The following is a 16,741-nucleotide window of genomic DNA, read 5'->3' on the forward strand; positions in this document are numbered from 1 at the left end:
TTTTTCTCTCTCAGCAGGTGCTGCCTGACCTGCAAAGTATTTCTAAAATTTTCTGCTTAAATTTTTAGTTACTGTAATTAATTCAGATAGGTTTCTGTAGTGAAGAATGTGTTTGCATTTGGAGGATGCCAGTGAGAAGCAAACTGTGATTCCTGGTTTCTCCATGTGTGTTATCTTGATTCTAATGACATGCCATGCAAGATTGACATTAGACCAAGCTTTGTATAACTGAAGTTTAGTAAGAAGTTGTCAACAATCATAGAGGATTCCTTTTATCTTCACTACCAAGATTTTTCCAGAGTTAAGAGTTAATACTGCTTGAGGTATGACATTGAAAGACTGTAAGGCTGATTTTGTGAATTTACTTGTACCTTGTGCAGATATTTATCTATTCAGGATTGGGCCGTATTCCCAACTTTTGGCCCATATAAAGTCATTCCAGATATTTAATGGGCATTCATAACTTAATACAACTTACCTGGTTGATAACCGCCTAGGCAGAATTATATTTTCATTTTTACACCATTATCTATTCTTCTGTAAAATGTGAAGCAGCATCTAGAAATAAACATTTTGATGAAAACCCCAAATCTAGCGTATTTGTTTGGATGTACTAGAGAGATGGTGCTTGGGAAGCTGAGAAGTCTGATGGTAGATATGTCAATCTCACCAGATGGACTACACCTGAGGGTTGCGAAAGAGTTAGCTGAAGAGATTGTGGAGGCAATAGTAATTTTAATCTTTTAAGAATCAACTGATTTTGGCATGGTTCCAGAGGACTGGGAAAATGCAGATGCACCCCACTCTTCAAGCTGGGGGGGGGGGGGCAGAAGGACAGAAATTATGGGCGAGTTAGTCTGACCTCAGTGGTTGGGAAGATGTTGGAGTCGATTGCTAAGGATGTGGTTTCGGTATCCTTGGAGCCACATGATAAAATGGGCCAAAGTCAGCACGGTTTTCTCTAGGGAAAATCTTGCTTGACAAATCTGTTGGAATTCTTTGAAGAAGTAACAAGCAGGATAGACAAAGAAGAATCGGTTGATGTGTACTTGGATTTTCAAAAGGCCTTGACAAGGTGCCACACACGAGGCTGCTTAACAAGCTTTGAGCCCATGGTATTACAGGAAAGACATTATCATAGATAGAGCTTTGGCTGATTGGCAGGAGGCAAAGAGTGGGAATAAAGAGAACCTTTTCTGATTGGCTAGTGGTGTGCCCCAGGGGTTGGTGTTAGGGCCAGTTCTTTTCACATTGTATGTCCGAATTGATGGTTTTGTGGCCAAGTTTTGTGGATGATACAAAGATAGGTGGAGGGGCAGGTAGTATTGAGGAAGAAGGGAGACTGCAGAAGGACTTAGACAAATGAGGAGAATGGGCAAAGAAGTGGCAGATGGAATACAGTGATGGGAAGTGCACGATCACGCACTTTAGTAGAAGAAACAAAAGCGTAAACTATTTTCTAAACATGGAGAAAATTCAAAAACAAAGTGTAAAAGTACTGGGTGTCATTGTGTCGGATTCATTGAAGGTTAACTAGCAGGTTGAGTCGGTGGTGAGGGAGGCAAATGCAATGTTAGCATTTATTTCAAGAGGACTCAAATATCAAAACAAGGGCGTAATGTTGAGGCTTTATGAGGCACCAAAGATGCCTTTCTTAGAGTATTGTTAGCAATTTTGGGCCCCTTATCAAAGAAAGGGTGAGTTGGCATTCGACAGGGTTGAAAGGAGGTTGACAAAAATGACTCCAGGTTTGTCATTTGAGGAGTGTTTGATGGCTATGGGTCTGAGCTGACTGGAATTTCGAAGAATGAGGTGGTGGGCGTCCCAATGAAGCCTGTCAAATGTTGAATGACCTAGATAGAGTGGAAGTGGAGAAGGTGTTTCCCATAGTGAGGGAGTATAGGACCAGAGGGCACGAACTCAGAATAGAGGGAAATCTATTTAGAAAGGATATGAGGAGGAAATTCTTTGGCCAAAGGCTGGTGAAACTGTGGAATTGTTGCCACAAGTGGCTGTGCATTTAAGGCAGATGTTGATAAATTCTTGATGTCAGGATGTGAAAGGTTACGGGGAGGAGGCAGGAGAATGGGGTTAAAGGGAAATGGGCCAGCCATGATAAAATAGCAGCCCAGACTTGATGGGTTGAATGGCCTAATTCTGCTCCAGTGTCTTATGGTAATGGCCTAGAAATTTGTTGGCCCATTGGTTGGGAGACTGTGAGTGTGTTCTTTTTTTCATTTATTCATTCTTTTGGGATTTGAGCATCACTGGACAAAGTACGGAGCTGTTATTGTATTTTCTGGTAGATAACTTTTTGTAAATATTGGCAGTTACATTTTCACTAACTTTTTAAAGTTTGATTTTTGATACACTTAATAAAAACCCTTGCACCATAGTGCTAAGTGACTCCAAACGTTTTTTTCTTTGGTTATAACCCATGATCTAACAGTTGTGCTTCCTCAGGATCTTACATGTTTCAATGAGTGCACATAACTTGCAGGACAGAAAAGGGGTTGGGTCCAGCTGAAGGGTTTTGGCCCAAAACACCAACTCTATTCTTTTCCATAGATGCTGCCTAGCCTGCTGAGTGGTCCCAATTTTGTTTGTTTTTATTTAACATTTCTTGCATCTGCCATTTTATGACTTTTATTTCAAATGATCATTCTCTCAGCCAAAGTAGTTATTTACACACTACTTGCTGAAGAAAATGGAATATAGCTTTAATATTGAATCAGCATACAGGAGGGAGTTTGAAAATCTGGCTAAGTGGCATAATAACACCAACCTCTCAGTCCATGTCAATAAGACTAAGAAACTGATTGTAGAATTCAGGGGAGGGAAATCAGAGGTCCATGAGCCAATCCTCATCGGAGGATCAGAGGTGGTCAGTAATTTTAAATTCCTCAATGTTACTATCTTAGAGGACCTGTCCTGGACCCATAATTGCTAAGAAAGCACAACAGCACTTTTACTTCCTCAGGAGTCTGCAGAGACTCGGCATAGCATCAAAAACCTTGGCAAACATCTATAGATGTGTGGTGGAAAGTGTGCTGACTGGCTGCATTACGGCCTGGTACGGAAACACCAATGACTGAGTGGAAAATCCTACAGAAGGTAGTGACTTTGGCCCAGTATATCCTTGGTAAACTCCCCCAACCATTGAGCATGTCTACATGAAATGTTGCCATAGAAAAGCAGCATACATCGTCAAAGATCCTCACCACCCAGTCCATGCTAATTTCTTGCTGTTGTTTTCTTGAGATACAGGTACCTCAGGATTCTAGAACAGTTACTACTCCTCAATCATCATGCCCTTGAACAAAAGGAGTTAATTACAATCATTCTACTTCTGGTGTTTCTACAACTGATGGTCTCACTTTAAGGACTCTTTATCTTGTTATTTCATACTGTTGTTATTTGTTGCTATTTATTTATATTTGCATTTGCAGAGTTTGTTGTTCATTGATCCTGTTTGTAGTTACTGATCTATAAATTTGTAAAGTCTGCCCACAGAAAACAATCCCAGGCTTGTATCCGGTGACATGTATGCACACTGATAATTAATTTTATTTTGAACTTTGAACTTATTCTTAGAAATGCCTAGATATTAAAAGGATCTGAGGGGCAACTTCTTCATTCAGAGTGTGATAGATACGGAAATGGTTAAAGGGGATATAATTATAATATCTCAAAAACAAATGGTTAAGTACACAGATGGGAAATATTGAGATGGATATAAACCAAACCCTGGAAAACGGGATGAACTTAGGTTGGCAGTTTGGTCAACATGGAGAAGTTGGGTTAAACGAACCTGTTTCTATGCTGTGTTACACTATGACTCCATGTCTCTAAGTTCCAGACAGAATTGTAACAGAAAATGGAGGTAATTATTTCATTATTTCCCAGACTGTGAACTGCTTCTTTATAGGAATGGGACAATATCCTGGACCTGAATTTTTGGATGTTTGAGGGGATAGAACTGCAGTATAGTGATGAATTGTCAGCAGAGCAGTTAAGTTACAACACCAAAGCCAGAGCTCTGGTACACTGATTCAGAAATGTGTTTGAATATCACTATGGCAGCTGGGGGAACATAAAGTCATGCCTTTAAATATATCTGGAATTAAAGCTCATCTCCTCATCTCATTAATGGTAAGTATGAAACAACCAGAATGTTGTAAAAAAATCACACCTGGGTCATTAATAGTCTTCAAAGAAGGGGGTCTGTGCCGGCCTAACTAAGTCTTGCCTATGTGGCACTCTAGGCCTAACAATGCACGTAACTATCCTCAGAGCCAGTAACTATCCAGGCAATTAGGGATGGACACTGTCAACGATGCCCTTCAGGAGCCTTACCAAGTGCTGGGAAATGAGCAGCAATGACAAAACTGTTGAATGAGTGTAAACACAAAGTACACTGCAGATGCTGTGGTCAATGAGTGTACTGCACACACAGTCATAATTTAAATTTAGTAGCCTTTCCATTCAGCTAAGTAATCTCTTTCTGGACTTTTTATACCATTCGGATTGTGACTACTAAGGCTCTCCTGGAGTGAGTTATATCATTCTTTATGCTTTATGGCGAGGTTTTGTCAATGATACTTCTCAAATTAAAGAAAACCATTCCAAGGAGAATTAAGAAAGAACTGTTAATACTTTCAACGTTTTTTTTCCTTTCTTCAGTAGTTGCCTTGATGAGCGTTTCATATCTTCAGTGATTATCTCCATGCTGCTTTGTGATATTGTTAATTCAGCACTGTGATAATGGGCTTATCACTGAGGGACCAGATGTGAGGGCCTAACCTGTGCAAAACCAGATGTTGATCTGTGAAGTGCTTTGCCGTAATGACAATCCACCTACCAGTCAGAGTCCTGTCATGCTGCTGGGAGCTAAATTTTTGTGTTTGTGGGCGGCATCCTCTTCTAGAAATTTCGGTTCTGCCGGGAAGTTTCAGTGGGTGTGGTGACAGGGCTCAGACAGAGAAGTCCCTGGAAATATCAAAGTCTCCAGCTCATTCTGGAACTTGGGGGAGAAATGTGGGGTAAAAAGGAATTGCTGGAAGTTGGTGATGATATGTAAAATGGAGATCACTATAAAACAGAAAAAAATTATATACTTTGGGAAGATTTTTGGTAGAGAGAATTTAGCTAAGACTTATTTCTATTTGTAACTTTTCTGTTGGATTATGTAATTGTGCCCTTTGAAAGTGCCTTGAACGATTAAAAACCAGCACTGGTCTTTTTTTCCAAATGTCGCAAAATTATTAGCCTGCTCAGCACCTTTAAAATGCTTCACCCACTTTGTGTTGGGAGAGTTTGTTCATGGCAGGGAAGGAAGAGGGTGGAGTGGGAGTAACTATACCACAAGGTCTGGTATAAATATAAATTTATCTTTCACATAGGTGAGAAAATGCAAACCAGCCCACGCAATGTCAACCTCTTGTGAAAGCCTCAATAAAAAGCTGCATAATGTGGTTTCTTGTAGTTAAATGTTTCCACTGATAAATCCAGTTTCAAATGATAAGGTTTTTGTTTATATTATTTTATTCAATAATATAGAACACCAGTTAAACATTTCTGAACTGCATTATCAGTTAGTTTAAATAATAAAATTGAACAAAGTTCCACTAAAATTGCATAGACTTGTTGTACTTAAATGTAAAATTCTTTAATAGTGGAACATGGGTTAGAAAGGTCTTTTGTTGATTACATTCTTTTGTTCTTCTAAAGAAATTTTCAGTGGTGAATAGTTTGAAATTGATAGGTAGATGTTGATTACTAGAATGATATATTCAAACCAGAACATTATCATCTCACAAATCATGAAGCAATAACTGGCTGAGGTACTACATTCCAAGATAATACTCTCTCTCAAGAGTCTATCCTTTAAACCTTGGTCGAGGCTTTCAGGTACATTCATTGTATTATGGATTATGAAAACACAGTACACTTGTGTTATAAGCTTATGCAGTAAATTATTTACAATGTTTATGTAGCAACTTTGCAGTATTCTCCTTTCAAATGGATAGCTAGATGACTTAGTAAAATTATATCCAATCAGTCATGAGGAATAATGGGAATGGTCCAAACCATGAGGAATATTGGAATATCTCCGTTCCACATTCCGAGAGATGTGCACATCACCACTTGGTGTCCCTAGACCACACAATGTATTATCACTTCAACTTTAATCTCACCATGTCCTATGGGAGTTGGGCATTTGGGTAGCAGAGGTATAAACGTAGACATAGAAACCTTGAACAATACAGCACTGGACAGGCCACTCAGCTCACAATGCTGTGCCAATATTGATGCCAATTTAGGCTAAATATCCTCTTCCTGTGTATCATCTATATCCTTCTATTCCCTTCATATTCATGTGTCTATCTAAAAACCTCCACTGAATTGCCCAATTCCACTACTACCACTTGTCACCCATTCCAGGCTCCTATCATTCTCTGTGTAAAATAACTTACCACTCAGGTCACATTTAAATTTCTCTCTGCTAAACTTAAAAACATGTCTTCTGGTTTCTACCTGACATTTCTAAGCAGGGGGGTGATGGGTGGAAGAGGTACAGAGCTGACAGAGAAGGAATCTGATAGGAGAGGACAGTGGACCATAGAAGAAAGAGAAGGAGGATAGGAACCTGGAGGAAGGAGATAGGTAAGTGAAGAGAAGAGAAGGGGTGAGAGGGTAACAATATTGGAGAAATTATCAGAAGTTAGAGGAATTGATGTTCATGCCATCTGGTTGGAGACCATCGAGATGGAATATTAGGTGCTGCTCCTCCAACCCGAGTTTAGCCTCATCACGGCAGTAGAGATCACGGACAGACTTGTCTGAATGGGAATGGGGAGTTGAATTGAAATGGGTACCATAGGAGTGCGGCTTGACAAAGTGCTCTCTCAATGAGCATCAGTTCTTGCTGAGTTGCTCCAGCATTTTGTGTGTGTTGCTCAAGATTTCCAGCATCTGCAGAATCTCTTGTATTTGTAGTATCCTGGGAAACCTCCTTTGCCCTCTCCACAGTCTCCTTATCCTTTCTATAATGGGGCAATCAGAACAGTATGTAACACTTCCAAGTGTGGTCTCAGAAAAGTTTTATATTGCTGCAGCATGACTTTTGTACTCTTATATCCAACAACCCTACCAACGAAGGCAAGCCTTCTATACACCTTCTTTGCCACCTTATCCACCTGCATAGGCTCTTTCAGTGACTGTGGATTTGGACCCCAATCCGCCTCTGTGCCTCAGTGCTACTAAGGGGTCAACCAACCATTAACAGTATACTTTCTCCTTGTATTTGACCACCCAAAGTGCAATAACACTCCTGCCTGGATTAAACTCCATCTGCTAGTTTCCTACCCATATCTGTAACTAACCTATATCCAGCTGTATTCTTTGATAATCTTTTACACTGTCCACAGCTCCAGCAATCTTGGTGTCATCTGCAAACTCTGTCACAAACAGAAGTCATTGGTCATGAGTCTACAGCCAGAACAACAGACTTCCATTTCTACTCACTGTCTTTGATTGGCAAACAGTTACAAATCCAAACTTGGAATCGCATGTATCTGAATCAACTTACCTTTAGGGACCTTATCAAATGCCCTACTAATAGATAATGGCCTTGCTGTCATGATGCACATTTGGCACCTCCTCAATTGTTTGTACAGCATAACCTGCTCCATACTAAACCAAGTTGACTGTCCCTAAACAGGCCACGTGTTTCCAAATGTGTTTAACTCCAATCCCTGAGTACGCTCTCCCAAAGCTTCCTTCCCACTGGCTGACCATTTCCGGGATTGACCTTATTTTGCTCTTGAACAAAGGCACAGCATTTGTTACTTTCCGGTCTTCTGGGACCTCACCTGTTGCTAGTGAGATCAAAAAGATCCTTGTCAAAGCCCCAGCAATCCTCACTTGCTTCTTTCAATATTTTGGAAGATACACCATTGGGCTCTGAAGATTTATTCACCTTAATGTCTTTCAGAAGACTGAGCATTAGGTCGTCCATAATCTCAAAATACCCCAGCACATTAGTACTATTCTCCTCGGCAAATACCTACATAAAATACTCACTTGCTTTGGCTACAAACACAAATACCCCTTCATTTATCCCTGAGTGAACTTAACTTTTTCTTCGTTATCCCCTTTATTCCGAATGTAATTTAACTTGCCTTGGTATTTTCCTTAATCCTGCTTGTTGAAGACATTTTCATGGCTCCTTTGGCCTTCCTTATCTCCTGCTTGAGTACTTTCCATGCTATCCTTATATTCTACCAGGGCCCAGTCCAACTTTAGATTCCTAAACTTTATGTATGTTTCTTTTTATATCTTGATTAAATTCAGGACTCTTGGGTCATCCAAATAACTGATATATATCACAAACAATACAGCTCTCAGCCTTAACATCTTTGTTCTACTGTCTACCAGAATACGCAGATCCTAAACTCTGGTCAGCATTTTTTAAAACAGCTCCGGCGTTAGATATGGACTTGCCTGGCAGCACCTGCTTCCAATCAAAGCTCCTTAGCTTCTGTCTTATCCTGTTGTAATTTTCCCTGCCCTTCCCACAATTTTTTCCTAATTCATAACTATCTTCAAACAATATGGATTGTGGTCATATTCCCCAAATATTCACTCACTCTCACATCAGTCAGCTAGCCTGGCACATTTCCCAAAACTTTTCTCAAATTGGACTCTTCATGTACTGTTTCAAGAGCTCTTGGATGCACTGAAGAAATCTCGCTCCATCTGAGTTTTTGTATTAAGGAATGAGTACAATCAATCAATACAGGAGAGTTTAAAGTCCCTCACTTAAGCAACCTTGTTGTTTCTGCACTTTTTCATAATCTGCTTACATATCTGTTCCTCCACCTCTCAGTGGCTTTTGGGAAGCCCATAGCATATTCCCATCAGTGCAATTGCTCCTTTCTCATTATTGAGCTCCAACCCAATTATGTCAATGGATGGGCCCTCTAGTATGTCCACTCTGAGAGCTGCTGTGACATTGTCACCTATCAATCAACCACTTTTTTTACTTTCTCTCCTTAATGTCTAAAACAATGAAACCCAGCAATGTTGAGCTGTCTCTCATGCAGCTAGGTCTCGTAATAGCAGCAACATCCATGTACTGATCCAAACTCTAAGTTCATCTCCTTACCCATGATGCTTACAATGTGAAATAAACACATTTCAGCCCATCTGTTAGCTTGTTGTTTGCCCTCCTTCCTTTCAGTGTTACCTGTCATATCAGCTTTCTTACCCTCAGCCCTTACCACCGGTTGCCTTGCTTCTGTCAGTTCTCACAAGCCTGCCACTCATTTAAACCCTTTTCAGTAGCATTAGCAAACCTCCTGGAAAGGATATTGGTTCCCCTCCTGTTCAGGTGCAAACATAGGAAAAATTACTCTTCTACAATGCTGAAAGGTAGCAAAACATTTTTCATTTTTATTCCATTGACACAAATTGCTTCACTGTCAGGATACTGATGAAGCAATCCCATATTACTGCTTCTAACTCTGGATTGGCAGCTTGCAGACCTGATGTTCATCAAAAGCAATGTTTCATCAGCAGTCTGCTTTTGTGGAGTTCAGTCACACGATAGAATCAAAGAATGAAAAGGCCTTGTAGCTCACTCACCATACTGACGCAGGACATCAAGTCCCCATCTGTACTCATTCCACTTACTGGCGCTCGATCCATAGCCTTTCTGGTGTGGTGATTCAAATATTTGTCTAGATACCTCTCAAATATCCCCTGACTCCATCGTTACCTCAGATAGTGAATTCCAGATTCCAGCTATCTTCTAGGTAAATTTCTCCTTCAGATCTACTCTAACCCCTTTACTCCTCACCTTATGTGTTTTCTAGTTTTGGCATTGACCTGAGGGCAACTTATTGTAGCTACTTAGTCTACCTGCCAGCATATCCTTGGAATGTGGAATGAAATTGAGGAACCTGTGAGAAGCCTATGAGGTCAACGGGAGAACATGTAAACTCCTTACAGATACGTCAATTGTCAGAATTAAACCTGGATCACTGGAACTGTAAGGCAGCAGCTCAACTCACTGTACCTCTGAGCTAACAAATGCTTCCTGATAGTTTTTTTTTGTTAACTGGCCTGCAATCTACAGATATATTTCCTGTCAAATTTGCTGAAAAATTGTAGTAAGTGTCCTGTTGTTAATTTTGTGAAAGTCATGATTTTGTTTCTCGTCACTTCCACTCTCTTCCAAGCACAAAATAAATACCAACCACATTCTCTCTGCCGAGGTTGGCTTTGTCAGACATGCATGTGTACAAAAAAACAATAAGGGAAAAAATCATTCAGTTAAACAACCCAGAGGAGCTATTCCCCAATTGGCCCATGTGTAGTGATTGTTGTAGGGACATCACAAACCAAAATTAAAAAACAGTACAATAAGAAATGAATTAAACAAAAGACAATTTCTCCTCGAATTCTCCTCTTGCATTTTGTGTAACTTGTCTGACATATAAAGACTATATGGACTTTAGGGACATACAATCAATCTACGTATATAAGCTATCTGATGTATTTTTATTTGTTTATGGTTTTATTATTATTGTGTTCTTTACCTTATTGTGCTTTTATCTGTGCTGCTTCAGATCTGGGGTAATGATTATTTTGCTCTCTTTTACAATTGTGTGTTGAAAATGGCATTAAACAATCTTGAATCTTGTTGAAAGGACTCATGATTAAAACAACTGAACCTCTTTCCTGTTGTAGTAAAATATGTCTGCACTCATTTACAGTGCCTTGAAAAAGTATTCAGCCTCACAGCTACTTTCACATTTTACTGTCTCATTTTCGAAATTTAAGATATATTGACGTAGGATTTTTTGAGCTGATCTACAAAACGCTGTGCATCATATCAAATCAAAAGAAAAAATCCAAAATCTGTTAACAATTTACTAAAAATTAAAAACCAAAATTGTGAGGCTGAAGAAGTATTCATACCCTTTACAATTACTATGCTAACTTTCCTCAGATACAATATACTGTATTATCTTACCAACTTACCCAACTTCTTGTTGTAGAAAATTGGAGGATCACCTGTTTTGAATGAATTCATAAGAATAAACCACCCCATCTCTCTGTAAGATCCAACAGTATGGTAGATTTTCAACTGACCAAACCAAAATGAAGACAAAAAGACATTCAAGACAAGCCAGGGAAATGATAATAGAGAAGTACAAATCTGGGGAAGGGTACAAGACCGTCTTAAAGGCACTGAACATACCTCGGAGTTCAGTGTAGTCCATCATGAAAAAGTGGAAAAAATATGAAACTACAGTTACACTGCCGAGGTCAGGCTGCCCCTCGAAACTTAGTCACCAGAGAAGAATGGCACTTGTAAACAAGACTACTGTGATGCCAATGGTCACCCTGAGTGAGCTGCAAAAGTCAGTGGCTCCAACCGGATATAAAGTCCATGGCTCCACAATCTCTAAGAAGGCCTTGGACTGAAAGGGTATTTATGAAAAAATGGAAAAGCAGCAGCCCTGGCTAAATAAAAAGCATATCCTTGATCATCACGACTTTGCAAAGCATCACTTAGAAGAAACTGTAACGATGTAGAACAATGTTTTGTGGTCGGATGAAACTAAAGTGGAACTTTATAGCCTCTAAAACAGAAGTAGAGTTATGCTGCGGGGATTCCTTTCAGCAGCAGGCACTGGAAATCTGGTCAGGATCAATGGGAAAATGAATGCTGCTGAATACAGAGAGTTCCTGGGTAAAAACCTGCTAGCCTCTGCCAGAAAGCTTAAGCTGGGAGGAAGTTTGTCTTTCAGCAGGACAATGACTCAAAGCACACTGCCAGAGCAGACATGGTTTCAAATGAAGAAAATCGATGTCCTTGAGTGGCCCAGTCAGAGTCCTGACCTTAACCCGATTGAACATATCATGCAAGACCTCAAGGTTGCTGTCCACCATTGCTCCCCAAATAAAGCTGGCACAGCTTGAGCAACTTTGCAAGGAGGAATGGGCAAATCCTGCTCCATCACGTTGTGTAAAGCCAATAGAGACTTATCCAAAAAGACTACTGGCTGCAATAGCTGCAAGAGGTGGTTCAACTAAGTACTGACAAAAGGGATGTGAATACTTTTGAACTACTGATATTTCAGTTTTGTATTTTCAGTTTTTCATGCTTTACAATTTTCCATGTTTTTTGGAGCTCTACTGTGGGAAAAAAAGGAGCAAGTGGTTCACAAATAAAAATTCTCTGTTAAATGAATCGAAGTCCTCGGTTGTAATATTTATTTATATGAACAAAGGTTTGGAGGCTGAATACTTCTACAGGGCACTGTACAATCCCAACACCTTTAATAGCCAGTCATTCAATGAGCTATTTCTTTCACAATATTGCCCTTTTATCTCACCACTCAATTGTTGTCAGTGATTCTTATTTAGTTTTCTTATTTCTATGCTTTACCCTCCAGCTTGCTTTCAGATATTTTCCATTGCAGTGTCAGACTTTGATGTACAGAAAGGCAAAAGGTTTCCCTTTCTTTGATGATGAAAGCTTATGTATGATAGCCCAATGGCTAAACTTCTGGCATGGATTTGACAAGGTTCAGTGCTTTTGTGCTTTAATGGGTATTGAGGCTAGAGTTAGCAGTACTAACCAAAACAGAACTGGAAATGGAAGATGGCTCACTAGCACAAGTGTTAAGAGAGTTCATCCCTGACTTTGAAGTTAAATCTCTCCATTAGCTTGTCTGTAAACAGGTGGCTGAAGAATACCAGATGCCCTCCTCGCTCTATCAACATTTCAATAAAAGAAAACTTGGAGTTCTAGAGTTCAAAAGTAATGTGAGCAAAACTCCAGATAGGTGCTCAGGTTAAATCACAGTCATGATCAAGAAAGGAAAATGATACACTTTAGAAAGGAAAATGGAAAATATTTTATTCCTCAACGTGTCTTGAGAAGAATTGTTGACAGCCAGTACATTAAACAATGGGATGGTGCTCTACATTAAGAGCATGAACCCAGGGGCGAGAATTGAACAATGGCTCAGGGCAAGGTATTTGAGATTTAAAGATGACTTGAAGGAGACCTTCTGCTGGTTTGAAGGGATTTGAAGACGGTGAGTACCAGAGTGTATTGCTGGAGAGAGTGCTGGAAGCAGAATAACTAACAGAATAGTGCTTGTCTGTTAGTGATTCATAGAAAATCTACAGCACAATACAGGCCCTTTGGCCCACAATGCTGTGCTAAACATGTACTTACTTTAGAAATTACCTAGGGTTACCTATAGCCCTCTATTTTTCTAAGCTCCATATACCTATCCAGGAGCCTCCTAAAAGACCCGATTATATCAGCCTCCACCACAGTTGCCGGCAGCCCATTCCACGCACTCACCACTTACTGCGTAAAAAAACTTACCCTGGACATCCCCCCTGTACTTCTTACAAGCACCTTAAAACTGTGCCCTCCCATGTTAGCCATTTCATCCCTGGGAAAAAGCCTCTGACTATCCACATGAACAATGCCTCTCATCATCTTGTACACCTCTATCAGGTCACCTCTCATTCTCCATTGCTCCAAGGAGAAAAGGCCGAGTTCACTCAAACTATTCTCATAAGGCATGCTCCCCAATCCAGGTAACATCCTTATAAATCTCCTCTGCACCCTTTCTATTGTTTACACATCCTTCCTGTAGTGAGGTGACCCAGAAATGAGCACAGTACTCCAAGTGGGGTCAGACCAGTGTCTTATATACCTGTAACATTTCCTCTTGGCTCTTGAACTCAATCCCATGGTTGATGAAGGCCACTGCACCATATGCCTTCTTAACCAAAGAGTCAACCTGCGTAGCAGTTTTGAGTGTCCTGTGGCCCCAAGATCCCTCTGATCCTCCACACTGCCAAGAATCTTACCATTAATAAGATGGTATCTGCCATCAAATTTGACCTACCAAAATGAACCACCTCACACATATCTGGTTTGAACTCTTTCTGCCATTTCTCAGCCCAATTTTGCATCCTATCAATGTCCCCCTGTAACCTGTGACAGCCCTCCACACTATCCACAACATCCCCAACCTTTGTGTCATTAGCAAATTTACTAACCCATCCCTCCACTTCATCATACAGATCATTTATAAAAATCACAAAGAGACGGGTCCCAGAGCAGATCCTTGAGGCACACTACTGGTCATTGACCTCCATGCAGAATATGTCCCATCTACAACCACTCTTTGCCTTCTGTGGGGAAGCCAGTTCTGGATCCACAAAGTAATGTCCACTTGGATCCCAAGCCTCCTTACATTCTCAATAAGCCTTGCATGGGATACCTTGTCAAATGCTTTGCTGAAATCCATACACTCTACATCTACTGCTCTTCTTTCATCAATGTGTTTAGTCACATCCTCAAAAAAATCAATCAGGCTCGTAAGGCACAATCTGCCTTTGACAAAGCCATGCTGACTATTCTTAATCACATTATGCCTCTCCAAATGTTCATAAATCCTGCCTCTCAGGTTCTTCTCCATCAGCTTACCAACCACTGAAGTAAGACTCACTGGTCTATAATTTCCTGGGCTATCTCTACTCCCTTTCTTGAATGAGGGAACAACATCCACAGCCCTCCAATCCTCCAGAACTGCTCCTGTTCCCAGTGATGATGCAAAGATCATTGCCAGAGGTTCAGCAATCTGCTCTCTTGCCTTCCACAGTAGCCTGGGGTACATCCCATCCGGTGCTGGTGACTGAATCAACTTGGTCCTTTCCAAAAGCTCTAGTTCATCCTCTTTCTTAATGTCTGCATGCTGTTCTCAATGTTCAAGGTGAGGCCGCACCAATGAGTTAAAAAGCCTCAGCATCACATCCCTGCTCTTACTGTATATTCCAGGTCTCTTAAAATGAATGCTAACATTGCATTTGCCTCCCTCACTACCAACTCAACCTGCAAGTTAACCTTCAGAGTACTCTGCACATGGACTCCCAAGTCCCTTTGCATCTCAGATATCTGGATCTTCTCCCTGTCTGCACATTTACTTCTACTACCAAAGTGCATGACCATGCATTTTCCAACAATATATTTAATTTGTCATTTTCCTGCCCATTCTCCTAATCTGTCTAAATCCTTCTGCATCCCACCTGTTTTCACAACACTACCTACCCCTCCACCAATCTTTGTATCATTTGCAAACCTGGAAACAAAGCTACCTATTCCATCATCTAAATCATTGATATTCAGCATAAAGAGAAGTTGTCCTAAAACTGACTCCTGCAGAACACCACTAGTCACTGGCAGCCAACCAGACAAGGATTCTTCTATTCCCACTTGCTGCCTTCTACAAGTCAGCTAATACTCTAAGAATGCTAGTAACTTTCCTATAATACCATGGGCTCTCACGTTTGGCAACTTGTCTAAGGGCTTCTGAAAATCCAAATATGCAACATGCGCCACATCCCTTTTATCTATCCTTCTTGTAATTTCCTCAAAGAATTCTAACAGGTTCCTCAGGCAAGATTTTCCCTTAAGAAAGCCATACTGATTTGTCCTATCTTTTCCTATGTCACCAAGTACTATATAACCGCTTAACAATGGATTCCAACATCTTTCCAACCACTGGGTTCAGGCTAACTGGTCTATAATTTCTTTTCTGTTGTCTTCCTCCTTTCTTAAAGAGTGGAGTGACAGTTGCAATGTTCTGGTCCTCTGGAACCATGCCAGAGTCTAATGATTCTTGTAAGATCATCACTAATGGCTCCACAATCTCTACCGCTACCTCTTTCAGAACTCTAGGACGCCATTCATCTGGTCTGGTCTGGGTGACTTATGTACCTTTAGGTCTTACAGCTTTTTGAGCACCTTGTAATCGTAACTGCACTCACTTATCTCCCTCGCACCCTTTAACATCTGGTACACTGCTAGTGTCTTCCACAGTGAGGACGGATGCAAATACTCATTTAGTTCATCTGCCATCTCATTGTCCCCATTATTATTTCTCTGACCTCATTTTCTAGTGGTCCTAAATCCACTCTCTTTCATTTTTTATATACTTAAAAGAGCTTTTTCTATCCAACTTTATATTGTTTGCTAGCTTGCTTTCATATTTCATATGGTTGGGTGCCCATTGGTTGACATGGATGTAGTGGGAAGAATGTCCTTTTTCCATACTGTATGACTGCGTGACTTTATTGGTGGTGAATGAGAACAGAAAAATATTCCTAACTAACTAATAATATAATCCACCTATATGTACATTTAGCCTCTGTTTAATACTATCCTGAAAGGAGTAAGGCATACATTCCTTAACATGCTCCTGAATGCACCCTGTTGCAAGCTGGAAACAATTGGGCCTACCTTGTTGGTCCAGGCTATCAGTTCTAACAGTTTCTCCCTCTCCAGCTCCTACTAGAAAGTATTTCTGTAGAGCATGAGATCTTTCTTACAGTTATAAAATCTTCAGCTCACCTTCATCTGCTCTGGTCACCTTATCATCAGGTGCATATCCAATAGCAGCTAGTCCTAGTCGGTTCATCCACCTACAGACACAAGAGCAGGGCAAAGAGATAAAGACAGCTTAGGTGGGGTTGGTTACAAATTCAAGACCAAAGTTAATCAATCTTTACAATGACAGGATAAGTAATGATGCAGTTATAGTCTTCACAAGCAGGGTACTGAATTTGTGATCCAATCTGAATCCCACATTTAAAGTAATTAAATCAAAATTAAATAATTGGATTGATATAACGAAAA

The 16,741-nt window shown here is 40.3% G+C and overlaps 1 protein-coding gene across 1 annotated transcript in view; it reads right to left on the reverse strand.

Moving 5' to 3' along the window:
* The window catches only part of si:ch211-26b3.4 (connector enhancer of kinase suppressor of ras 2), a 911,874-nt gene that overhangs the window by 26,807 nt on the left and 868,326 nt on the right, over positions 1 to 16,741 (reverse strand). The window contains exon 19 of the mRNA XM_059977444.1: positions 16,457 to 16,527. Coding sequence (XP_059833427.1) covers positions 16,457 to 16,527 — 71 coding nt within the window. The remainder of the gene's footprint in view (positions 1 to 16,456; positions 16,528 to 16,741) is intronic.

Source organism: Hypanus sabinus, chromosome 8 (genome assembly GCF_030144855.1).
Source record: "Hypanus sabinus isolate sHypSab1 chromosome 8, sHypSab1.hap1, whole genome shotgun sequence".
Taxonomy (NCBI): domain Eukaryota; kingdom Metazoa; phylum Chordata; class Chondrichthyes; order Myliobatiformes; family Dasyatidae; genus Hypanus; species Hypanus sabinus.